Below are 24,796 nucleotides of genomic sequence, written 5' to 3'. Positions count from 1 at the left end.
TGTCCACCATCATAACTCTAGGATATCTTTGATTCCGAATTAAAAGAACTTGCTCTTAAGACCACCCATCACGACGTTCCTCTTTTGCTTGTTGAGGAACTTGTTTACATCATCTGCCCATCCAGCGCTGTTGTTCTGCAGGTTCTCCATGTTATCACCCATCATGTTCAGCTTCTCGGTCCTTTCGTTCAATTGTCTCGTCAGGTAGTCTCCCCATCCTTCTTGGCTGCCCGATCCCGATGCGGCGGCGGGCTCTCCAGCCCGAGCAGCCCGTTGTTCGGCTGCCGCTGCGTCCATCATTCGCTTGCTGGGAGGCCTATCTGGACCACCTACCAGCAGATCAAGATCGGTAGGAGAGATGTATTGGCTGCCCGAGATCCACTGCATGTTTGAAATAGTCGGCCGAGGTGGACACTCAAGCTTGGGGTTTATCAACGTGTCTGGCGATTGCTGAGGTCCTTTGCCTGTTCCCCAGACGTGGATCACAGCAAGCTCACTTGGACCCGTCCAAGCAAAGATGTCACCAGTCTGAGTAACAACTGAGTTTGTACTCCTCGTCACATCTATCATGGGAAGGTCGGCCTTTCCAATGTCTCTGAGACCAGGAATTGAGAATGCACGAGCAGTTCGGTCGCCAAAGACACCAACAACGGCAAATCCCTGTAACTCGAGCTCTGCTACACATGCAGAATCACAAAGCATGCTATCAAACTCTTTTGACGCGCCTTTGGAGTTAGCCGGCTTGAAGATGCGAATTTCTGTTTGCGTGACTATCGTGCTTGTTAGTTGTGTTAATTTGAGTCAAAGCTATGCGCCACTTACCGGCAACTAGTACGCCATTGACCTGACGTCCTTCCCTAAGGCCTGCCACGATCGGCCCAGTAGCATGGGCAGGCTTGCCGGTATCAGCTTCGATGGGGTTGAGTGAAATGATCTTCCCATCGAACGATACAACGCCTGCGAGCGACGCAGAGTATGTGCCGTCTTGGCCAGGCAGAAGTTTAAAGGTGATGACTTTGCCTAGGTTTGTTCCCACAAAGCAGCAAATGCTCGAATATTTGTCCTCGTCCAAGGTCATGACACCAAACTCAATTACAACAGGCCATTCTTTCTGAGGGCCCGGCGAAGAACTGTGACTCTTCAAGAATGAAGTTCGCTTGTCTGGCTTGGCGAAATCCGTCATGGGTGCCTGGAAGAAGATAGTAGGTCCGCGAAGATCAATCAACGTGAGGAACCCCAGTTCTGAGCCTACGGCTACGAATCCAACATTGGACACCTGTATAGCTGTGATAGGGCCCATCATCATCTCGTAGAGAACGAGAGGTTGCAGGCCCTCTTTCAGACCCGGCTCTGCTCTCGAGCTAATGTCCGTGAGGCCCTTGGGATTGGGGTCAAGCTGGAGAGCTTTGTCTTTGCCGAAAAAGCGGTTCTGACCCCATCGATAAATGATGGCCTCTCCCGTGCGTGTTCCTACGGCGAATTCTCCGGTGCTAGTCGCCATGTTCATACAGGTAATGTCTACATCTTCGTATCGGTCCAGTGCTCGCGCAACGTCGACTTGAAGCTGGGTTCCATTCTCAATTTCATCAGCATGGCCCGAGTCCCAGATCCTAATTGTGCTATCGGCATGAGCGGCTTGGATTATGGTTCTCTCTTCAAATCTTTTCCGAGGTCGCGACGCTTCGGCTCCTCCTTTAAGCAGCGGCTCGCCCTGGTTGCGCTTCTCGAACATGGAGAGCCATCGGGGACGTTCGAGAGGTGACACATTGACTTTTGTCACAAATGGATGGACAAAAGAAACGGAGGGATGAAGCTGGTTGGTAGGACTGATTGGATAGCCAGAGGGGAAACTTAGCGTGATGAGCTCACCAGAGGAGAGGAGAACCATGACGGCAATCGGGTCTTGCGCGCCAGCAAAATGAGGAGAAAATCGTGGAATGAGGAGGAAGTTGATCGCTTGTGCACCAGAAGGAAGAGGAAGGGCATTCTTTCGCTTCCCCCTGCAGTAGTTAGCCAATATTTGCCAGGTCGAGGTCGCATAAACCGGCGTCTGGCCTAGGTCAATGAATGTCAAGCCCTTCGGCGATGCATCAGGGCGTTGTCCGCCTGCAATTAGAAGGCCACTATCGTCACAATTCTCTTTACAGCACCAGGCAATCTTAGTGATGGGCTCAGGTAAAGCAGGTGTAGGAGTCTCGGGCGAGGGTTGGTCGATGTTGAAGTCAGTCAGGGTTCTCGCCATCACAATCTTCTCGGCTTTCGGATCCCAAAACACCAAGCTTCCATCATCATGAGCTGTCAGGATGAATGTACCGGAGGGGTGCCAGAGTGCATGTGTAAGTCGAGGCCTTCGAACCGTCTCAACAGCTGCACCGTTGCCTCCCGGAGCGCCTGCTGGAACAACATACTCATAGTAGTTGACAGGTTTGGCTTGTTTGAACGAGTAGACAACAGCGCCATGGGTGTATCCTAAGAGTAGCTTGCCGACGTCTCGGGGATGAAGAGACATGGTTATGAGGTTTGGAGTGGTGGCACCAGGGTTCTTTTCTTTCCAAAAGTTGGGAAGTCTGAAGGAACGGGCCAAGCTGCCTCTATCCAGGTCAAATGCCATGATGTCTCCATTGTACAGTCCGATAAAAGCCCAATCAAGCATAGGATCCGTCACCAAAGAAACGACCTGGCCAGCGACGACCAGAGCGGCGATGCGCTCGCCGGTGTCGAGGTCCCATATTCCCAACTCGTTCTTCGCGTCGACGGTAACAAGGCGGTTGGCCGAGAATTGTACGATCTGGAAGGATGTGCGTCGGGGAGGCTCGAGGATCTTGTGTACACGTCGCTGTCCGAAGATGTAGACTCTACCGGGACCAAACTTACTTTCACCGGTTCCGATGGCTAGGAGGGATTGGACTGGGTCGTAAGCGTAGCAGCTGCGACAAAGAATGGAGGGTCAGCTGGATCATTTTGGGGCATGCATACATGATACATGTTGGGCGAGATGGAGCGATACCTAATTTGAGAGTTGATGCCATAGCGAGCCTGATCGTCGGGCATGAAGAGTTCAGGTCTGATGCTCGCTGATAGGTCATTCTGCATGCCCGTCTGCTTGCCGCGCAGGAAAGCCGCCATGTTGTAGTTGACGTCGCCGAAGTCTATGACGACAGCGATAACTAGCGATTGTCAATGTTCCGGTGGTGAAATGTTCTAGAGCTTTGCAAAGCTCTCGCCTTGAAAAGAATCAGAGGAGAGGGATGGAAGATGGAAAAGAGAGACGTTCCGGTGGGGTTTGTTTAACTGAGGCGCCTGCCCGCCAAAGCCGGTACCTTACGTAGTGCGCCCAGTGCTCTCTCCAGGGACAATCCAAGACCCCAAGACGCCCAAGACCCTTGGTAACGGCAACGTCATCCCGTGCTATCACTGTGCGGAGTATCTAGGCCGTTTTTTAATACTGTGGGTTCAACTCCCAGGTGGTCTTTGTACTACCACATTGTTATTCTCTCTATTCCAAAGAACTGCAGAACGTATCTTATGTTAGGTAACTCACTATTGTTTCCCCCTTAAAATTCCAATTTATCTCAACGAAGTCCACTCGCAATTCAAGAAGACAGCGTGCATACGACGTTGGCCTACTAGCTTGACCCACGGCCAAGCCTGCACTGCCCCAAAGCATCTGATCATGGTAGAACCAGTCGAACCTTTCCGCGTGGTCAAGATCGTGGTAATTTAACTTCCAAATCACCAAGGGGGACGCATAAACGGAAATAGGATCGTGGGAAGAATCAACAGTGAAGAGCCCAAAAGCTCCAGCTACGAATGAAATGTTGACAACAGACCTGGACTGGGTCCTTAACTGGGCATGGACAAGCAAACTGGGCCTGGGACAATTTCGACATCGGGACGTCCCTTGCTTGCATACTTCCGAACCGAGATAATATCCTGCTATAGCTCGTTAGCCTGACGCTAACGGCTTCCACGCTTCCATACTGATGGTCAACTTGAATAGCGTGAACAGGTAGATTACAATGTCTCGAATACAATTTGATGTGAATTATTAAGTCAAGGTTCAGTCTTCAGGTCAAGTATCTTAGATTTATACTCTTTCTATCTAAGGTACTCAGAATTGACTAGATCTATGAAAGGCATTGCTGATATCAACACTTTGTTTCATCATCTAGACAAGTTATATTGCATGAATCTTGTTTGAAATTTGTCCATCTCGAGGTCTTTTAGAGTACGTGATTGGTACAAGAGAAGTTACCGACTTGGTCGTGTATATCTCTAGACGATGACTTCTGTGTTGTGCCTGTAGACTATCGTTGTCAACTGCTTGTTATTCCAAGGGTTTCATCTTCAAGTCAACGTAGCGTTGTCATAATTGCCGAGCATCATATGCCGAAACATACGTCACTAAGGATCGTTCCGAGATGATCGACGGATAACACATCACTTTAGCCTGTAATGCATGGTCAGGGCATACTATGTAATTGTCTCGTGGTTTTGCAATGCCTGATATCAAGGGTCTCATCATATCGTATCCATGGAGAGCTGCGTGGTAGTAATGACCGTTGTACTTGGGGAACTGGCACCCAACGTTACCGAATAACAAAACAAGTCCACGTGGACCTGTTCTATTATGATAATGGTGATGATGATGATGATTATGCCAGGCTACGATAGATGCATATAGGGCCATCTCCCAACCCACACTTGTCACTATCGATGCCCAGTGAATCGTACTCATGAGACCAATCCTGCCTAAGCTGAAACTCGGTGTCGATGCAAGCGGGCTCCTGTGTCGAATTCCAGAAGAAGCGAGGCTTACCTTTTGTTATTGGCCGCAAGTGACGGTTGGGTTTGCAGCGTTTCGCTGCAATTGGCTCTCACGGTCGACGTGTCGTATTGTGTTGGGCATCACTTGCAGCTAGCCCGCCCCTCCCAACTTCTGACCCCCCTCTGACGTGGGCCTCTCAAAAGCCTCATGTTGGCCTTTTGCCCTACAGGATCTCTCGTTTATCATAAGCAGATCAACTAGCGGGCCGTCCACTGGGCCCCGCTGGGTCCCGATGCTTCTACTGATGCTGCCGCCGCTGCTACTTACTGCTGCTACTTCTGCGTTGGCCCTGCGTATGTACACCAGGCTGCCCTGCAGACCGGGTCATTATGCTGGCAGCCATAGAAGCCAGAGCCCTGCGAAGGCTTGCAACTTGATTGACGATTGACCTCTAGGACAATATGTTTAATCTGTGCCCAACTATGTTAGTCAGGGCTACATAGCTACCTGGCTACCCGATCATACACAGATTGAAGGCGAATTTAATTGCTTTGTCTACCCGCTTATGGATACCGAACAACAGATCGACACAGCACTACTACCATCCACAAGCAATTCTTATTCTCCGAAATGGCCTTTTACAGTCGCAACCACGGCCAACTATCTGCGGATCAGCTTCGCCACTCTGACTCTGACTCTGACTCCCGCTACCACCACGCATGGGCTGGCTCGTCCTCCTCAAGCTACTACAACGAGCCAACGACATCAGATCCTCGTTACCACGCCTTTGGTAGCTACTATGCCAGCAAGTCAGCCTCAAACTGCAGCCACTCCTACAGACCAGGAGACTACAATGAATCTCAGCAATCTGAAGATCATCAACACATGTGGCAGTCTCAAGAACACAGTGGCGCACCACCATCTTCTTCCTCAGTTGCCACTTCAAGTCCTCCCAACTTACAAGATGACTCCTACGGCTGGATGAGCCCAGCCGATGGTAGTGGCGATCAAAATCTCTGCCATTGCGGCAAGACGTTTCGACGTCCGTCTGACCTCGCGTAAGTTTAACCGAGTCCCTATCTCAACGCCTGCAACTAACGACCCATAGAAAACACCAAAAGTACCACATGAAGTACTTCTCATGTCTCGCCTCAGGGTGTGACAAGTCTTTTGCTACTCAGAAAGACCTGATCAGGCACACGCGCACACATCGCAAAGGCGAAGGCTACCAATGCAAGGTAGAAGGATGTCGCAAGGCCATGTCAGGCCATGTGTACTCACGGAAAGACAACTTCGATCGACATATGCGGACGGCACATCCAGATCATCCGCAAATCTGAGAGGCATACAGAGACTCTCTATTTTTCCGACAGACGCACTATGATGGTGTTAAACAATATAGAAGCTAATTTAAGAGCTTGAAACAGTATAGGCGTATATTATTTGAGATCAGGGGTATATGTTTGAGTATAAAGGGCGATATTGTATGAATTAAGGGACTTATATATAGAAATTTCGACTGGAAACAGGGCAAAGGTTATCAAACCAGTGTGTTTTATTAAAATGCTGTTCACTTCATTATTTTTGCTCCTGCATATTGTGTACATGAACTTGCGAGGGTCGCAAACTATTGACGGAGTATCTGCCCAAGTCAATGATAAACATAGTTATGAAAATAACCTATGAACTGTTGACGTATGGATCAAAGGCTCTAATTGGCAATAGCAGTCCCAAGAACAGTACAGGTAATTGGAGAATTGATTAGATGGTCATTCGTCCACTTGAATAATTCTCAAGATGCAAGATATTCCTGTTTGATTTATCTGCATGGAGAAGGGTTGGTTTCCAGCAGAGGAACTTGAATAATTCAGTCAATTTTCTTGCCGTTCAGCCATGAGCTAATTGTACCATCTTGAAAACGGCCTAGGAAGCCAAGACATAATCTACTTAGGCAGACCATGGCCACAAAGGAGGTCCATGAAGCTGTCAGCCGTCATAAAATTTTACGTCGTAGGCTGCATCGTGACAGCCAACGGAGATGTGATGTCAGTTGTTGGCCTTTGTCCGTTATTTGTATCCGCTATTTAAGTATTCTAAAATTAAAGCAACCTGAGGCATAGCATAAAATGCAAACCTTATAAATAAAAGGCAAAAACAACAATCAAAAACCAAATTCACCCTTGCGAAAGAGCTTACAGAAGTTGATTTCAGTTTCTCAGTGAGTTCCATAAACAGATTTCATAAGCTATAAGAGGCATTTAAACAGCTATTCTACTGCAATCAAAGCATATTCATATACCGTTCAAAGTTCTTCAGTCTGTGTGCCTTGCATGATCAAACTACCCCTTTGAAATATCTTCCCTGACACTCTTCGAGTTTTTGGACATCGCGCATATAAATGCCGAGAATTCTAATGTACAGTTATTCTAAGAATACACCAAGGTCTGTGTGCTTGTGCAATGCGAGACTAGTACACGATGACCACAACGATGACTATTTTTTCCCCTTTCATGGGTACTATGCTTTTGATACGTTGGCTCTGGAGACCAATATCAGTCCAGTATCAGTAAAAGTCCATGGTTCACTCCCTCCCTGAGATATCATTGTCAAGAAAGAAAAGATGATAGTGGTAGGTCTACTTATCGTGGTACTGGTTGATAATGTTTCTAGAGGTCACTCTAGGTCAACCATTGAGGGACTCAGAACGACGATTTACCGCGCTCCTATTCTTTGTCACATCACGGAGGCCTTCCTAATGCTATAGTTAGGCTTGAAAAAGCTTCTAAGAGTTTTAAAACAGGAGTGATCATTCTTGGTCAAAGGACTGGGCAAATATGATGCAGGGAGGCTTCATAACGCCACTGCGAATTATCTTCGATGTTTTGCCATTCATTAACTCAAGGTCCAATCTAACACATGCGGTTTTGGCTAATCCTGGTGTTATCTTTGTCACATATTGGATTGGACAATTGACATGGGCCCATCGGCTCATCTCCTGTTGCTGGATGCATTCACCCAGAAGCCAAGAGACGCATGCTGACAACACATTCTGGTCTCCAATCAATGAGATGAGTGACCAAAATGCTGGTAAACTATTCTCACTAACCTTCTTTCTTTTAGAACCCCTCGTCGATATGTTTTCGTCTGTGGCAGTTTTATCAGTCGCAAATCGAACTTCCCATCGACGTCTCAGACGATCCATCAACGAACCAACTTCAATACAAGCTACGGATTCTGGCAACCATAATTTCGTATCGCTCTATTTGGATTGTGCAACGGTACGGCATTTGGTACTAGACGCGCTTCAGCTAGAGCATGAGAAGAGATCGCGTTGTCGCATGAGCTCGTTGTGGCTCAGCTTTAGGGCAACCAAAGCCGTCAATTGCTTCTGCCATGAGCCAACTACAGTTCCATTAGTTCATTTATTCATGTATACCGAGGTAGGATTGAGGTAAACCGCATTAGTGGCCCGAATGCCTTGTGCACTGGGCTTCGTGGAACTGCATGGTCAGTGGTTCCAACCCAAACAACGCACAGTTGGTGGAATCACGACGACTTGTGTAATTATATCACAAATGCCATCAAGTTTGCTATCACAACATGGGGGCGTGGACACATGTGGGCAACACGCAGTCGCGCCTCTACGTTAACTCGACCCGGGCGGCCTCTCCTAAGCCACGATGGCCTCAACAATGCAGATTGACTGGTGGCATACACAAAGACGGGGCTTGTTAAATATTCGCATACGACTCCGTCCGGCCCATTAGCCGGTTGTTGGAGGCTGAGACACAAAGGCTCCGAGTTGGAGATAAGAAGGATGTCACGTAGAGGCGTTGAGTGGCTTGCTACCGCCTATGGAGCTGAAACATGGGGTTGAGTTCTTATCTGCATAGAACTCAATAGGTCAGAGTTACTATCACTATGTGCTAGTACGTAAAGGAAGATGGTAGCTGTATGCAGTTGAACTGCGGGCTGCAACCTGCACAACCCAAAAGATTGTAACCTTGGAGATATTGAGACAGACACATAATTTGCTTGACACATCTCAATTGTGTTATTGATGCATGATTGACGATCCTTAGGGCTTTTTTATGTGCTCTTTGAAGTATGACAAGGCAGATTGAAGGCTCTTACATGAACAGAGAAACGAAGTCAGGAAGTTGGTGTGGTGGATGGATGGATGGATGCTGTGGCACGCGGGAAGGCTTCCTTGATACATTCTAGAATGTAGCATGCACATTTACTCACTGCGTCATCAATCACATCACATCTTGGCTGATAGCATAATAAAGCAGCGGCCAACGTATGCAACAATCAGCCCGTGCAACGATAAACAGACACTGTACGCGTGCCCATAGGCTGGGAATTACTGCAAGTCGTCAATGTGATGAGCGTCGCGCATCGCCCTGCCAAAGTGCAAACGTTGACGGTAGAGTCATCGAGGAGAAAATATACCCATGCGCATAACACAAACGCTGCTGAATTGATCAGTGCGCACTCTTTGCGGCCGTAAACAGGTCTCTTGCGTTATCTCCATAGGGACTTCAGAATTTGGAGGTGGTGAACTTGAGGGTCAGGCGTAGGTGGGTAACTATTTAGCTCGGTAGGGGTCCCTTGTCTGCATGTCAGCATCACTCTCGCAAGCGCTGATCGCCCTTATTCGCGGCCTTCTAGAAGGTTTCCTGTTACGTGTCGCCTTCCGGAAACCTTCTATGCGCGACGATCTCTGCAACACTCTCACAAGATCACAACAGTGTGCCTCTGGGATTGGCTATGGCGTCGCTCAGCGTCAGACCGTGCCTGTGGCCGGTTCCTCTGGCCCTCTAGGATCTGATCCTGAGTCCACCATCATTTTGAATATTGCATTTGCATTTGCATTTGCATTTGCATTTGCATTATGAGTGTGGCATGTAATAGCTGTGAAATGTACGAAAACGCAGACACGAGTGTGATACTTCACCAGTTGAAGACCTTCTCGAAGCCATGATCCCCTTTGCTGATCAGCACCACACTTTCAGTAGAATTACCAATTGGTCTAGAAACTATCTTCCACCCATATTCCCCTTTCGAAAGACCCAATCGGAAAAGCATGTCCAGTCACACTGCACTTGCATGTGTCTTCTCCAAGTTTGCGTTGTCGCACGAGCTGTCTTTTGGAATGTGCCTCACACAAACTCCCCCGCTATCTCCAAACCCCAAGACTCAAGCCCAGCCATCCCTGTTTAATAGTTGTCATCCCAGGTTCATACCTCAAAGTTAGGGCAGTCGACGTAACATTGAACCCAGCAGCTCGGCTCTCGCCTGTTTTACTACACGCAGCAGGTGAGGAAACTCACTGCAAAGAGTAGTAGTCCACGGTTCATCCAGTCACCTTGGGCCTCAAATTTGGTCACCTAGTACTGCTGCTTTATGAGCCGGGGCAGGTGAAACTGAGTAAATGATCAACTGCTTTGAGAAAATCTCCCAATGCTCAAACGATTGCGCCAATATTCCATAACTGGACACATGCAGGCCTTGATACTGCACAACAACAACCATACGGAATCAGCCCCTAATAAATTGTACTATATATAATGCTGGGCTCTATTTTCCAGTGTCGGATACAGTTGCAATCGCGCAGGACTACCCCAAAGATGACATGCTACTGGCTAGGTACTCAAACTTGGAGCCTCAACCATCCCACCCTCACACTCTGGATGAGAAGCCACCCGTGCATCTGAGGCTGCATGATGTGAGCCATACCTATGTTGGCCCGTCTATATGTGTAAGTCAACCAAGTGAGATGCTCACCGGTCCCAAAACTGAGCCCAAGAGGATCCCCGTTATAAAAGCCTGATGTGCGCTTCTCAACTTCAGAGTTTCTTAGCCAGTCAATGGCCACTTCAACTGCAACTCATGACCGCACCTTGGTTCCTCAAAGAGCTACGTATCCTCGCTCAGCCCGTCTTACACGACTCTATGAATCATTTCATAGTCTTCCATCATTTCCTCAAGCGCCCACGAGATACTTGAACTTGTGCTCACTTGACAAGTGACAATGCCAAACTCTTCAGCAAAAGCCACACAAGGATCTGTTCGATCCGAGAGGCAACTAAACAACATCAATGCGTACGATGACTCTTCCTTTCAACGCGAATACGGTTGAGATCTAATGCACAGACTTTCTTTCAGTCAAGCCACAGCCGAAGATAAGCAAATCATGATGCTCAGATTCGTGAGCGACCTGTACGTGCCTGTTTCCGCACGTCTTCAGGATCCACTATATGTGCCTGGAAGCCACAAGCAGAACAGTGCGAACTTAGGCCGTTTCACGAACCGCCAACGGCCCCACTCCTCCACCGGCTTCGAGGGAATCGGGGCCCAGTTTATCGGTAGGCACTCGGGCCCGTTTCTTTACGGTGGTTCTAACTAACACCAATAATTCCCTTAGGCTCTGGCCTCGGTACGAGTCGCTAGGGGAGTTGCGGCTAATAAAGTCTCGAGTTTATTATCCACCTTGAGACGAGTCTAATTATGGTTATTTTCTCTTCTCTCTTCTCACTTATATGGCTGTTGTGGAGTAAACTAACGCCCAACTGCCGCGTTCGTATCCTCCCTGTATTTGGCACGATGCTAGCGAGCTTTGGTCTTACCGTCGCAAACCACATCATCATCACCATCACTAAAGATAGAGTACTATAAAAATGGCCGTATTATCTTCAAAGGATACCTCTTAGATTTAATAGGTTAGTACTATATATGATGTGCAAGCAATCATAACATAGAAACTTAAATGAAACGATCTTCAATACCTCATCGAGTCTAATCCCTAGGAGAGGTTGTCAACCAACAATCATCCCAACATGATCTTGTCGGCATATGGAACACTATTTTCGTGACTGCAGGCACAGTCAGACGCGATGTCGCTTGACCCGTGCGGCATACGGCAACCGGAACATGTTGACTGGCCATGGGTTTCCTTGATGTGGCGCTGTCTGTAAGTATTATTGCCAAGGCTAGTGTTTCCATCCGCGATCCGGCTGCTTGTTAGCCTTGGTTATGTCCGGGGATCATTTGCAGCTCGGGACAAGGTAGCCGAATGCCGTGACATGGCCTGCAGGGCTACAGCGTCGTCTAGGGCAGAATGCCCCCATGCCGGGACATTAAGCCCTTGAATCGGCTGCGTTGAGTGTAAGTTAAACGAAACTCTTTGGTTACCTTAGCTAGTGGGGGCACTATTGTCAAAGCGCTGACCCTGGTTACGATGGCTTGGGGGCCTCAAAAACTCAACGCCAAAATCGGCTGGGCCATGCTCCTGGAAGGCAGAAGCTAGGAAAGGAAGGGAATCAGGCCCATGACCTGGACGTCAATAAAAAAAAATCTCCTTGGCGTTGAAGCGGTAGCTATCATGAGCGCCATATGAGCTAGCTGTTACTCAAATCGGCCACCCACTTTATTAGGATGGTCGAAATCGATACTTAGACATGCAGCTGCACCCCGACTGCATTTGCATCATGTTGAAACGCTCTAACTCGGCTGCTCGGAGGGCTCAAATGGTATCCCGTATCGAATTCGGCTTTCAATCTTCATATTGTCACTTTTTTACCCCCGGCCTGTTGCTTTCCTTCCCCGGCAGCCACCAATTCGTTAACGAGAGCAAACAACGACCAGGGGCCTTGAGCCCCCGGGCATTTAGGCCCCCCTTCCTGGCGCTGATTGTAGCTGCAAATCATTCTGGATGTTCTGTGCTATGGACCATGGGTGAAATTTGCCCCAAGAGGGACAGTACCTGCGTTTTGTCTCCTGCCAAAGGATCGACATGACGAAGCAGAACATTACCAGGGTGCATGCACACCGCCAAATTTTCATCCCAGGACTGACAATCTCAGAGCAAGAGACCTGAGGCTCTTCCTTGTCTTTGTATCAAGGTAGATAGGCGACACAAGCACTTGTTTACGATTCAATTTAGCCGTTAGTCTGGACCTGCGAGCCATATGATGGGCCGAGGGTAATATTTGCGCCTCGTGCCAAGTGACGTTTTCCAAAACAAGGCTCGCAAAGACGACGACTCAAATCTCACGCGAGATAGGAAGAAGAAGGGCAAGAATATGGCTTCATCGCACCCCCCAGTGTGTCGCGCGTCGACGGAAAACTCCATGAATTTTTTCAAGAAATATGCTTTTCCTGGTTATGAGCTATTGACAGGACTGATTGATCATGGCCGACATCTGTAGGAAGAAGCACGGGATCGACATAATCACAGTCGACAAGCCCCAACACTCACGCCCATGTCACCTTTAGCAGGGGTGCGAGGGGGGTTGCACCTCAGCACGCCGCTCCCATTTTCTCAACATCCTGACGCTCGACGTACAGGCGCCAGCATCTGGAGTTTTGCTTCTAGAAAGAATTTTGGATTTGGCGCTTGCCTGTCCATGGCGCGCATGCCATGCATGAGACTGCGCTGCAATCGAGTTGATTAGACAATAATTCTGCCACACCCCTCCTGCAAACCCTGCACGCTCTTGATTAGCACCGGCAAGATCCAAAAGCAGGGGAACAAAAAGACAACGTCCGCCTGGATCCGAGGAACAGTGCCAGAGCTTGCTCTCAAGCCAGCCCAGCCCAGCAGTAAAGCCCCCCTGGTGGGTCTGGGATCTGGGATGTCCTCCCCGCCCAAGAGATTCCCTTCTGTGATCCCTGTCTCACCTCAAAACTCAAGATTCCACTGGGGCTTGAACACAGACGATGATAACTTTGTGCTTGCTGACACCACATTCAGTCTGCATGAGCTCGCTCAACTTTCATGAACCAGCTCATCGAGCGGAGCCGAGATGCGCTCTTCGCCCACTGATATGTCTAGATTTACTTCGATAACAGCATGTACTGCACGCAAGAGCTCAATTTCAAGGCCGGTAAGTCCGTGGCGGGGCCTTTTCGTGAGAAGAAGTTCTGAATCCAAAGGAGTGAAGTAGTGTGGCTGAGTTGTATGTGGCGCCACAGTTGTGAGGCGGTGCGTAATTAATCCACTTCAAGACAGACGACAAAGCCGCATTGCATTCCTTGAGTCTTGGCGTGCCCGACGCTGTGCGGGCGGCGCCAAGATGCCCCACTGAATAAATGACAACGGATCGCTCCCCGTTGACATACATCCAGCGATGCTCGCCAGCGTGTAAAAGGTTATGGGATCAAAGGGGGTGGTGGGTGCAGTAACCTCGGGGTGCTTCTGGCTCGTGTTGAGAAAAGAAGTGCAATCAAGCATAATTCTCGCGAACTCGGGAACCATATTGAGGTGTCGGGGGGAGGGTAGGTTGCGTTGGCCAGCATTTTGCGGCACGCACATAGTAACCCCTGGCCCAAGATCCTGGGCCGAGCAGGCGAGTTGCAGAGGGACACCAGATCCGCTGCGTCCACCCAGCACATCTTTTCCAAGAGCCAAACTCCATGCCTGGGCTGCTGGGGTGCTGCGTTTGCAGGTTTAAGAGGTGGTAGGTGATGGATACTGTGGATAGGTACAGCCGGGAGCCCCCGGCTGTAAATTGAGTGAAGTCAGGTTCGTTACAGTGCTTCTTTCATTTCTTCTTCTTCTGTCCGTAATCCCCTTTGTTTCGTTTCCTCGCTGTCACACCCCCTCCCCTGCTGAGCCACCACCTCTGGCTTCGTGCCCGTAGCTAGCGTCATGGCCAGCTAGCACGCAGCAGCGGTTGGAGTGGCATTCGTGATGGAAACAAAAAGCGAAAACTGAAATTCGGGTTTCGAGAATTAACAACGACGGCGGCACCATAATTGGAACCCCACGGGTTCCCTGTTTTTCTTCTTCTTGCTTTTTGTCTCTCTCTCCATCACATGCCGCCGGACCGCGGAAGAAGCCAAAGCCTGATTGATGATCAAATGGTTAATTTGTCAGTCGCGTTTCATTAATTGATTTGGATCGTACGCGATGGAAAGCAAGGTCAGGTAAGCTGTGTAGCTATTCCTGGCATTGGCCCAATCTCTTAGCTTGCAAAGCGGGCCTCGTCATCTTGCTGAGATCTTTTTCAACCTCTGTTTAAGGGGGGAAAACCTTGCCGTAAAGCATGAGGTGACGGTCAAAAGTTGATTGTCCAAGAATCTCAGAGTATATCTTTGTTATCTCGGGGACATGTCTTCGGCGCGGCGGTATTTCTCTGCAACTGAGCTGCCATCTGAAATTGGATCTGAACCCCTCGAGTCGCATCTTCAAATTGTTCAGCCTTAATCAGGGTGTGTAGCTAATGAAATCTGGTGCTGGTGCCGTTTAGTGGACCGTTTCTCCAGACAAGCCCGCCCGGTCGATCTGGGCGAACGGTCCGCATGGGCACCCTGGGCCATTGACAGAACCTAAAAGGGCAACCCTGGAAAACAATGAATGGTCATCCTGTCATCGAAGCTCGCGGTGCTTGCTGCAGATGGACCAGGTGCTGTTGCTGGTGAGTGGTCCGGACGCCACACGTCTTGTCAACGCTCCATCCACCTCCACCAACAATTGCAGACGGACGGACGTTAGGAAATTTTCAGGATACACTGATATTTTTAATTGATGCTGCATCACGACGGGCGGATGATCGTTGCCTTTCCGCGGTTCCATTTGCAGTCCTTTTAGTGCCAGAGTACACAATCGGCCCCTTGTCCAAGCTGCGGTAATCAACGCTTTGCGCGTTAGCAAGATAATCTTTATTCTCCTCCTTCGACTCAATGAATGCGAAAAGACCTGGGGGCGCGCGCGCGTCAATCTTTAAAGAAGCCCCAGTGCTGCTATCGTCACCGCCATACGTCAGTGTCATGGTTCGACAATTGATCAAGCCCAGCCCAATAACAATCGCTGGTGCATCCATTGGCTGTTGATGCTTCGGACGAGGATACTAATTTTGGTGCTAGACCCAGGCTAGGTGAGACGTTTGGGCTTGAGGTCCGCGTCGTGGGGAAACGAGAGATCATAAGAGATCCATCTATCCATATCACTGTATCCTTTTTTTTTTTTTCAGGCTCATGGACTCGCTGCCTTTTTTTTCCGGGGACTCGACCAAAGTGAGAATATGAAGAATTCGAGGGGATGAGGCAAGAGAGGGGTGTAGGTAATGGAAGTCTGCGGGGTAAGCTAACTTGTGTCTGTCGTTTGTCTGCTGCTGTATCTCGCCAACAATGACATCCATCGACATGGCATTGCATGGGATTCTTTTGTGCAGGATAGCAGAGCTTCAAGGGTCTGGGTCGCCTCTGACGGGGCCAAAAGCGAACCTACCTCAAGGAACTGGAAACCCTGTGCTGTGCTGGGCTGGGCTGGGCTTGACTGGGTCACCTAGTGCCAGGGACGGTGAGGGGAGGGGAGGGGACCTGAGGGAAGCGAGCCCAAGTTGCAGCGGAAGCCCACCTCAGAAGTCGTCGGAGGGCCGGGCGGTGCAAAAGGGAGACCGCTCGCTGAGCTGGGCTGGGCTGGGCTAAGGCGCCGTTTTGCACGTCAGTCAACTTGCATCTCATCTTTCTTCTTCGCCTGCTCCTGTGTTGTTCCGTGCGTGCTGTGCTGTGCTGGGGTGAGCTGGGTTGTCTTTCCATGCCAACATAATTCACCCCCCTCCCCTAAGGCGTGTCTGGACATCTTCCTCCCCGCTCCCCCTCCGCGCTCGGCTGCTCACTCGCTCACACATTGGACGGATCGTTGTCGCAACTTTTTTACTGTACTTTATTCACCGTCATGCCTACCTTATTTCTCTCTCTCTCTGCTCATGTTTGATACATCCAGCCTTTCATCCCAACTCTACCGAGTAGATATAAACTTGTCCACCCCCTGACGAACCTTTACTTTGACTTCATCACCATCACCTACTTACCTTCTACACATTATCTTACCTCGCATTCTTGCTTTCTTTACGCCGTAACTGTTTGCCCATCGAGCTCTTGCGGGTGCTGTCCCTTCCCCCACCACCCTCCGCCGCCGCCGCCTCTACCTACGTCCTCCAGTTTTCACCCACTTCCTCCTCACTCTCCTCTCGGCGTCGAACACCACCGCTTGTCTTCTGCGCTGCATCAACTTGTAGCTCATGCCACTCGGATCCTTCCTTCGTATCCAATCTTATATTATTATTCTCATCGGTCGTTTGCAAAGGCCGTATTCGTTGGTGTCGTCGTTCGCTTCCGTCCGTCACTATCATCACCACCGACATCGCCGCCGCCGCAATCGCTTCATCCATAATAGTTTCGGTCTTCGTACTATCGATCTGTAACGACCGTCCAATACCGCCCTTCAACAGTCATGTCTTCCGTCGCCCCTCAACAGGGTTCGGCCGTCGGGTACGTTGCATTGCGTTGCGTTGCCCGCTGAGGAAGCACGTGTTGGGCGTTCTCGGTAGCAGGCGATGAAGAATACAGCTAACAGAGATGACGATGGTAGCGTTACGGTAGAAGCTCGCCAAGAAGCCCCGGAATTGTCGCAGAACCGTGTGGCTTCGTACTCTCACGATAACGTCTCTGCCCGCATCCAGTCTCGTGGTGCCAACAACGGTCACGTTGCTGGCGGTCAACCTCAAGAACAGAGCGTTGCGAGCCTGGAAGCCGACATGGCCAGGTACCAGCCGACGTATTATGTCGTTGTCGTTCCGTCTAACTCAAACTTGGCTGGATTCGGCTCGCAGTTTGAATGATTGTTGAAAGGTTCATCGCCTGTTCCTGTCCCTAGACTTTGGTCATAAGCTAACAGTAGGGGTTCCAGACTACCCGGGTTGGTTCGTCCCAATGCCTTCCCTCAACATCATTCTTTAAGGTAAGTTTGTGCGTTTCGTTAGCTTTTCTTTCCTTTATTTGCTTGCTCGTTTGTCTGATAGACGGCATATTCTTGTTAGCATCTGCCGCAATCCCAAAGTCGTTGGTTGACCTGGACCAACTCTGGGTGACTGCTGTCGAGACATATATGAAGCTGGGGCCCACGGGACCAGCGATGTTGATGTGATAGAAAACCCTCCAAAATGGTATCACTGCGAATGCAAGTTGATCAAAGTGGTTCTGTTGATCAGAAGCCGCCATGAGGTTGAAGCATATACCCTACCTTTTTCTGTTTGTAAATATTATACCCACTTTTGCTTTTTGTTCGATTGGAAAGAGGTCCTAATGCTTCCTTGTATCGTTCTTTCATGCTTGGTTTCTTCGTTTCTTTTCCTTGTCTTGTGTATTATGTTTGGGGTGTTTCAAATTCTGTATTTGCTGTTGTCGTTTTCTCCGTTATTTGCTGGCGTTATAGAGCATTGCAGACCGCTTCTCCGAGAAGCAGCGGTGTTGAAGTGCATGGGCATGAAATGAAGGGGAAAATCATGCCCGAGCAACCTGGTATCATTATGGGATCGCAACATGTGGTACGAGGGACTGCATATCCCTCTCATTGCGTGAATCGTTCCCTTGTGTTCCAGTTGGCACGAATCTCATGAGCATTCGTCAGCATAGGGCCCAGAGCCCTCATGCCGCGGGCGGCGCAAATCGAGACAGCATAAGATCTGGTTCTGCAAGCTTCATGATGAAAGACTCAAGATGAATGACGATTCACGCTTGCTGGTGGAAATGATGAGAAAACTGAGAATGATGAGGGACAAAGAATGGCACTGAGAGGGGTTGGGCTTTATCAATTTGTGGGTGGCTCGGTCATCAAACAGCCAATCAGGTTAGAGACCTCTCAACCTTTAGGCCCCAAAGCTATGGATAATGCATCATCAATCGCGAAAGCATAATCCTCGGACTTCCTGAGGCACGCCATGTGGCCAATTATCTCCTGGCAGAGCATCAAGGCTTTCCTTCATTACAAGGAGTAGCCCTGAGAAACCCCATTCATTGGTCTCAGTCACTCAAAACAGTCGGCCTCATTTTGGGTGTTTTATCAAAAGTACTATCTCAAGGGAGCACGGAAAATTGCATGATTCATGGGCTATTTTGTTATTTTGGAACATCTCCTTCTTGGATCGGACTGTACAGTTTACGACATGTTGTTCTTGTGTGCTATTATAGATTGGTTTGGTTCAGAGCACTATTACATTACACAGGGGTAGACAGGCATAATTATAAAAAAAGCATAATGTGGTGGGCATGGGTGTTCCTATCCTGTAACGTTCTGTGAAGCTTCAATTATTCATCTTTCGAAGCAGCATAAGTTCAGGGCATATGTGATCATCATCTCATCACAACTTTCCTAAATGCATGATCTGATCTTGCAAGATGACCAAAACCGAACCTAGAATGGTACATCTGGACAACCAGTCTCGTGCCTTTACAATCCCTGCTTGCAAAGTTGAACCTGTCATATACATCGCCCTGGTTCTCGTTTGAACAGGTTTCTTGGAAACTTTAATATGTTTTCGCCAGTCTATAGCAACACTTTTCTTTCATGATTCGAAAATCCTAAAATAGCTGTTCATTTCGTCACGCTACTCATCGTAGCTCAGGCGTGTCGCTCGCTTTGAACATTGGTTATACCATGAGCGATACGCTTCGGCAGGGCGTCATCTATCCAAGCGTCCTGGCGCTAATGGATCTCGTAATTCCAAAGAGAGGCGAATCAGCGGTGCCTCGAATATCCGCTAGCCACCAGAAGCATCATATAGTCCTATCATCTTGAGGAACGCGCTAAACAATCTCCAGCGTCTCCTGGTTCATCACGCCGTGGTCATCTAGAATTCAGCAAGATATGGCCTTGGACCCATTTTCTAGGCACACGATGCATAGTTATGTGCTCATGAAGCTGAAGTCAAGAGACTGATAATTCCATAAATTGGCCAATTCTCCCAGCTCTTCGTCTGAGATGTTCGCAAACACAGGGCCCTGAGGGGGCAGGTCTGCGGACACAAAACCTGTTGGGTTCTGCATGTACAATTGCGGCTGCCAGTCAGCACATGGTGCAGGAGCAGCGTATGCCATGGGAGGCACAAAGTCACCACCCACAGCAGGAACACCTCCCAAGGTGTATACTGGAGAGGGTGCCACGGGCGTAGGGATAATAATGGGAGAAGGTGAGAAAGTTGCTGCCGGAGGGGAATTTTGCGGATGTGATACGCTTCCTGGCGATAGTGTTTGTGGTGATGCAGCAGCTTCTGGGGGAGCTTGAGGTCTCTGGGGCACAGGGTTTTTGCTAGCCATGCTATGCGCTATCGTTGGTCGTGGGAGACGCTGAACGATTCGAGTGAGGATTCCATGTGATGCCTTGGCTGATTTAGTCACCATCCTAAGTCCCTGCAACATGGCATGCGCCTCATCGATGGCTTTGTAAACACCGTCTCGTCGAGGAAGTGTATGATGCTCATCATGAAGAACTGCTGAGCATAAGACTGTCGAGATGTCGAAAATGCAAAAGAGAACAAAATGGAATTTGGCATCTCGGGGATAGACATGTTCGAAAAATCTACGCAAAGATGCCATCAGCTCTAGACAGTAGTTGATGCCGTCGTTGCGTATTTGCAGCTCTGCCTCTAAGGATCGTATAGCAAACGGTCTTGTAAGGAAGCCACGGATAGGCTGTAGGAGCATTGAAAATGCCACGGTATGCAGTATATGCCTGTGAAGGACTATCCAGGGACACGAAACGTCTGAGGATCTGTCCGGATGCTGGACGTTGAAGGGAGGTGGAAAGGTTGCGATCCATGTCTCAATGATGCTCTGGTATTCCTGGACATCTGCATGGACCATGACGTTTTTGGGCGAGCCGAATCTTCTAAACAATTGTCGTATTACGCTGCATTGCATCTTCATGTGTAATAGAGGGGAGTATTGACATCCTTCCAAGCCAAGACTTGGAAGGCTGGCATCGCAGTCGGCTCGGTCGATAATCATAGGTCTACCCAACAGTGTCGAAACCTGCCTTTTGGAACATAAGTCAAAGGATATTGAGACATGCAGAAGATCACCTACCAATCCCAAGTGTCCAGAATGCACCAGATTCTCCGCCTTACTTCCTGGTCAAATTCTGAGATGGAGCCTGCCTTGCCTTCTTGATGGATGGCTGTGATAAAGTCAGCAGTCTTGTCAAGTTGCCAGCTATACACAGACATACATAATTCTTGGGCTTCTCGAATAGCAGCGTTCAAAACATGCCAACATTCGATAAAACGGGCTTCGGCTTTGAACCAGTAACAAGAATGCAGGAGTTGCTGGACATTGATAATGTGACCATGACCAAGGGGTACAGCGCTTCCTAGCTCTCGAGCAGCTTCATGAAACCGCTCACTTATACACTGGATCGTATCACTGAGGCCAACCTCAAGATTCCTCTGCAATTCGACATCGGTATACTGCGAGGCACATGCGCAAACTGTGAGGAGAAGGCAAGTCCATTGGACGCTCAGAGGACGGTTCTCGGTTCGTGCTGTCCACCATAGTTGATATTGCTCTATGAAAGTAGGCGGATAGACGATGTAGTAGTGGTAGTTGACATTACCGAGAAAGTTCTGGACAAGTGTGTCTGATATCGCAGTTGGCTAGATGTTCTCAGTTGCTTTGCTAACAGTACATACCGGTGTAAGGCCTAGAGGGAACGGCTTTCAGAGCTCTTTCAAGCTGTGGAAAACTTCTAGGATCCTTCACGAATTCTTGTGACGTAGTCCTGGTGGTCTGGAAGCAAGTACAATGTTAGGATTGGGCTAAACAATTGAGGAAATGTTACGAACCTTGTGTTCCGACGTCAGATCAAAAAGAAGATGAGAAGGCATATAACCCAAAGTGTCAATAGCATCGCTTCTTGTGCCTTCAATATCGGTTTCGACTAAGTCCGGGCTGGTTTTGTTGTTGATACGGTTCTTTCTCAGTCTATCCAAGGCAGCCTTGTCCGCAGTTGGCTGGTTGGTGTCCTTGAAACGACATTTGTCGGCCACCTTGCGTTTCTGGCATCCGCTGCACGGCCACTCACGGTTGCACTGGGTATATGTTTAGCGTTTTCAGCATGAATACATCGCAACTTGCCAGATGTTCTGGAAATGGCCAAGTTCGGGGTTTGTTACCTTTTGCTTGCGGCGTGCACACTCTGTGCATGCAGATCGATAGCTGACTTCTCTTCGTTGAGCCCTTTCTCCCATGACGCTGGACTGTGGAGCTGTCAAACTAAGGATCGATGTTCTTCATGGATCTGAGTTTGTCGAATGAGAGCAGATGTAGAAGTACAGGATATGTATGGTATTATTGTTACCTTTCGGTCTGAACGCAGAGTGCTTCGTGAAACGAACCAATATGACAGCAGCGCACTACAACCCGAAACAAGGTGAATAGAAATGACCATAAGACCGGCAATAGAAAAGGCGAACAATCATGTTGATGGGCTCCGAGTGGGGAAAATACTGCTTGAACGTTGTTGCTAATAAAGATGCATTTGCCCGCCTGCAGATCAATCAAGTGGGTGGGTGGCTAGGTGGCACACAAGAAGAGAAGAGCTACATCGCTTTGGGGGTCCGTTCCATTGCTAATTTCGTGCCGAGGGTCTTGCCAGTTGTCGGCGGTTATTCGAAGCGATGGGTCCTAACGGGACCAGCGGAGATAAGCGAGGCGATCAAGTGAGACTGTCAGATGGGATATGCTTAGTGATTGTGATGCCCCATTCCAACATGCATCTCCTAGATTCCTTGTGGCTCAATCGCCTGATAAGTAGTGGTTATCGCCATCATGAAACCATAGTTCGTAGGGCCATTTGGTACTTCTCATTGGTCAGTGTTGCTTCGTTGCAATTCAACTTCTTGACTTGACTAAAAGAAGCAAATATTGCGTTGTTGAGCACCGACTGGACATGGCAATCTCAACTCACTGTGTGTCTTGTCGAGAGATCATCAATTGTGGACATGTCGTCCTCCACTGGTATCAGCAGATTATCCTGTGTCAAGGATCAAAAGCAAAGCCCCAAGAGCCCTTGCCTCACCCACACCAACCATTCATGCATCATCCATCGTTTTCAGCTCCATTCTGTTGTATGATCTTGTTGCACAAATCCACTGTTGTCTCTCCATTTGACTTCTTCAAATCCCGTACCGAACCCCTCTCCTAGTTTCGTTGACGCTGTCCCCGCTACGCAGACCGGCGTCGCCCGGTCTGAGCGTTCCAGTCACCAACCGCAATGCCTGTTTTCCTATTGAGCCGCTCCCGATCATGGCAAATGAGCTTTCTTGACAGGGTACGTGTGTACAATCCTTGTCTGCTTGGGCAGGCTTGGGCCTCACGAAATTCTGTTTCGTTTTGTCGTTGTTGCTCACCCATATGTACGTCGGTGCTGGTGCAGCTTGAGCGGGCGGTGAATGCTACCCACCCATGTGGTGAAAGGGACACCTGGCCGGTCGCCGATTAAAAGTGAAACTCAGGCTGAGAGAACCCGAGATATGTGTACCATACAAGCAGCAGTGACAGTCAGAACATGCTCAGACTGGCGTATCTGGAGATATTAGTTGCATATTTTTATGTTGACTTCTTCATAACATACTTACTTGAACCAAAGGGTTCTTTCGATCCTCCAACCCATTATGCACGTCACTGACTATCCTCCGATCCCACGAGATGGGTTCAACGGTGTTCTCCACCATTAGTCCATGTCGTCAAATTTGACAACCTTGAAGCCCAACGCTCGAACGTCATGGTGGTGGAGAGTTTCTTGTATGCAACAAGGGTACTGTTAGGGTTTGAAACTCGAGCTAAATCCACAACGGCGCGCCGTTACAAGTGAACTGATCTAAAGTTGCACTATCGCATGTGGCGCGTGAGGAGATGCGAGGCGGTGAGGTAAACGCATGGCGGTGGTTGCTTTTGGCCTCGAACAAACGATTGCCCCAAGCTTTCACCACGAGTTTTTCATGCTTCGTCCGAACTTGCCGGAACGTTTACATGCGTCGAAAGCAGATCCTGCGCCTCAGACTCGCATAATATGGCGTAAAATCGAACGACATCCGAAAGAAGAAGTCACATCCGCCGTGTGTAAGGGCTCGTTACTTCGTCTGCCGATGACTCTGTGTAATGGCGGATCCGTGAACGAGCTACTGTACTGTAATCGCTTCGGAGACTAGTCCCGACCCCCCGGAAAGTTCGTGGAATATGTGTTCAAGGTCAAACCCTACTGTGCAAAACAGGGGCGAGATCTATGGGCTCATTTCCTAGATGCAGCTCACTGGGTTACTGCATGCCTAGTCAGCGCCATTGTCTCGAGATGTCGTATTTGAGGTCCAGTGGGAAAACAGAGGACTCTGTCTCTAGTTGCAAGCATGGAGTTTGGGCATGAAAGTTAAAGCAAGGACGCGCGGAGGTTTCCATTTTGGCATTCGGCATAACTCACTCGCATGCAGATGGCCGCTTTCTGAAAAGGCAGTGGATAGCTCGGATTGCGAGTGCCTTCTTGGTAGAGATTGCGTTGATATCATCGTATATTTGTTGAGCGAGGAAGAGTGAGAAGCCAACAGGATCAAAACGGCGGAAACACGGGTATAAGTGGTTGGGAGACAACCTGAGGTATCTCAGGCAAGTTGAATCTTCCTATATTAGGCACGAATTGATGCTGAGCTAACAACTTCGAGGCAGGTGTAAGGCCAAGACAGAAGAAGGTGCAACTCCCTGAATAAGATAGGTGGAAGAACTTAGAGAAGAACTATGGATCAGAGTAACAAGAGAAGGAGCGGATTCGTTACAGTATAAGAACTTCAAGTCTGATGATAAACACCGCCATATTCGCATATATCGTAACCCTCAATCCTTTGAAGAGTTCCTGAAATGCCAGCCAATGCACCCGAAAGAACCCCTCGATTCCCGAGATTTATCGGGTCAGGTCATAAGCGGGGCAGAAGAGCAAACTTATGCAAGTTGGCGCATATCTAGGCTCTCATATGAACGCACGACGAGTTGGTAGAACCAAAGCATGGCTTTCAGCTTGTGTAGGTAGGCTCAAGTTCACCACCAATTGATGCTGGACGATGCTGAGGTTGTCATGCAAAATCAGTCATCTCAACTTTTACGAGCAGGGTGATTATTGGCAGCTTCCGATTTGCTTCAATTCTGTTCTTCAGAGGACTTGATAAACTTGGTCTAGAATCTGCCAAAATGGCCTGA

At 48.9% G+C, this 24,796-nt stretch overlaps 5 protein-coding genes across 5 annotated transcripts; 3 read left to right on the top strand and 2 right to left on the bottom strand.

Moving 5' to 3' along the window:
* Positions 1-39: 39 nt before the first annotated feature.
* On the bottom strand, positions 40-3,126 carry BKA55DRAFT_588385 (lethal giant larvae like, C-terminal-domain-containing protein; the record flags this gene model as incomplete). Its single annotated transcript, XM_046194778.1, has 3 exons — positions 40-770; positions 823-2,927; positions 3,008-3,126. The coding sequence occupies 3 exons, from the start codon at positions 3,124-3,126 to the stop codon at positions 40-42; spliced, it is 2,955 nt and encodes a 984-aa protein (XP_046056529.1).
* A 2,181-nt stretch (positions 3,127-5,307) lies between these two features.
* Positions 5,308-6,265, top strand: BKA55DRAFT_22201 (uncharacterized protein). The gene is made up of 2 exons (XM_046185240.1): positions 5,308-5,826; positions 5,877-6,265. The coding sequence occupies exons 1-2, from the start codon at positions 5,399-5,401 to the stop codon at positions 6,106-6,108; spliced, it is 660 nt and encodes a 219-aa protein (XP_046056528.1). The 5' UTR covers positions 5,308-5,398; the 3' UTR covers positions 6,109-6,265.
* Positions 6,266-10,805: 4,540 nt separating this feature from the next.
* Positions 10,806-11,224, top strand: BKA55DRAFT_682839 (uncharacterized protein; the record flags this gene model as incomplete). Its single annotated transcript, XM_046198412.1, has 3 exons — positions 10,806-10,876; positions 10,940-11,139; positions 11,199-11,224. 3 exons carry the CDS (start codon positions 10,806-10,808, stop codon positions 11,222-11,224), a joined length of 297 nt encoding a protein of 98 aa, XP_046056527.1.
* Positions 11,225-17,012: 5,788 nt separating this feature from the next.
* On the top strand, positions 17,013-17,400 carry BKA55DRAFT_682838 (uncharacterized protein; the record flags this gene model as incomplete). Its single annotated transcript, XM_046198411.1, has 2 exons — positions 17,013-17,050; positions 17,136-17,400. The coding sequence occupies 2 exons, from the start codon at positions 17,013-17,015 to the stop codon at positions 17,398-17,400; spliced, it is 303 nt and encodes a 100-aa protein (XP_046056526.1).
* A 2,062-nt stretch (positions 17,401-19,462) lies between these two features.
* Positions 19,463-21,801, bottom strand: BKA55DRAFT_496583 (fungal-specific transcription factor domain-containing protein; the record flags this gene model as incomplete). The annotated part of the gene is made up of 6 exons (XM_046186385.1): positions 19,463-20,591; positions 20,642-20,732; positions 20,784-21,191; positions 21,244-21,340; positions 21,397-21,642; positions 21,727-21,801. The coding sequence occupies 6 exons, from the start codon at positions 21,799-21,801 to the stop codon at positions 19,463-19,465; spliced, it is 2,046 nt and encodes a 681-aa protein (XP_046056525.1).
* Positions 21,802-24,796: the final 2,995 nt, after the last annotated feature.

This window comes from Fusarium redolens, assembly GCF_020744475.1.
Source record: "Fusarium redolens strain MPI-CAGE-AT-0023 chromosome Unknown BKA55scaffold_1, whole genome shotgun sequence".
Lineage (NCBI taxonomy): Eukaryota > Fungi > Ascomycota > Sordariomycetes > Hypocreales > Nectriaceae > Fusarium > Fusarium redolens.
Note: the sequence above shows the minus strand (reverse complement) of the source record. Positions and strands in the feature narration are given on the sequence as shown.

Coding starts and splice junctions, on each gene's coding strand:
- BKA55DRAFT_22201 (XM_046185240.1), top strand. CDS start 5,399: ATGGCCTTTTACAGTCGCAACCACGGCCAACTATCTGCGGATCAGCTT. Junction 5,827..5,876: donor CGACGTCCGTCTGACCTCGC/GTAAGTTTAACC, acceptor AACGACCCATAG/AAAACACCAAAAGTACCACA.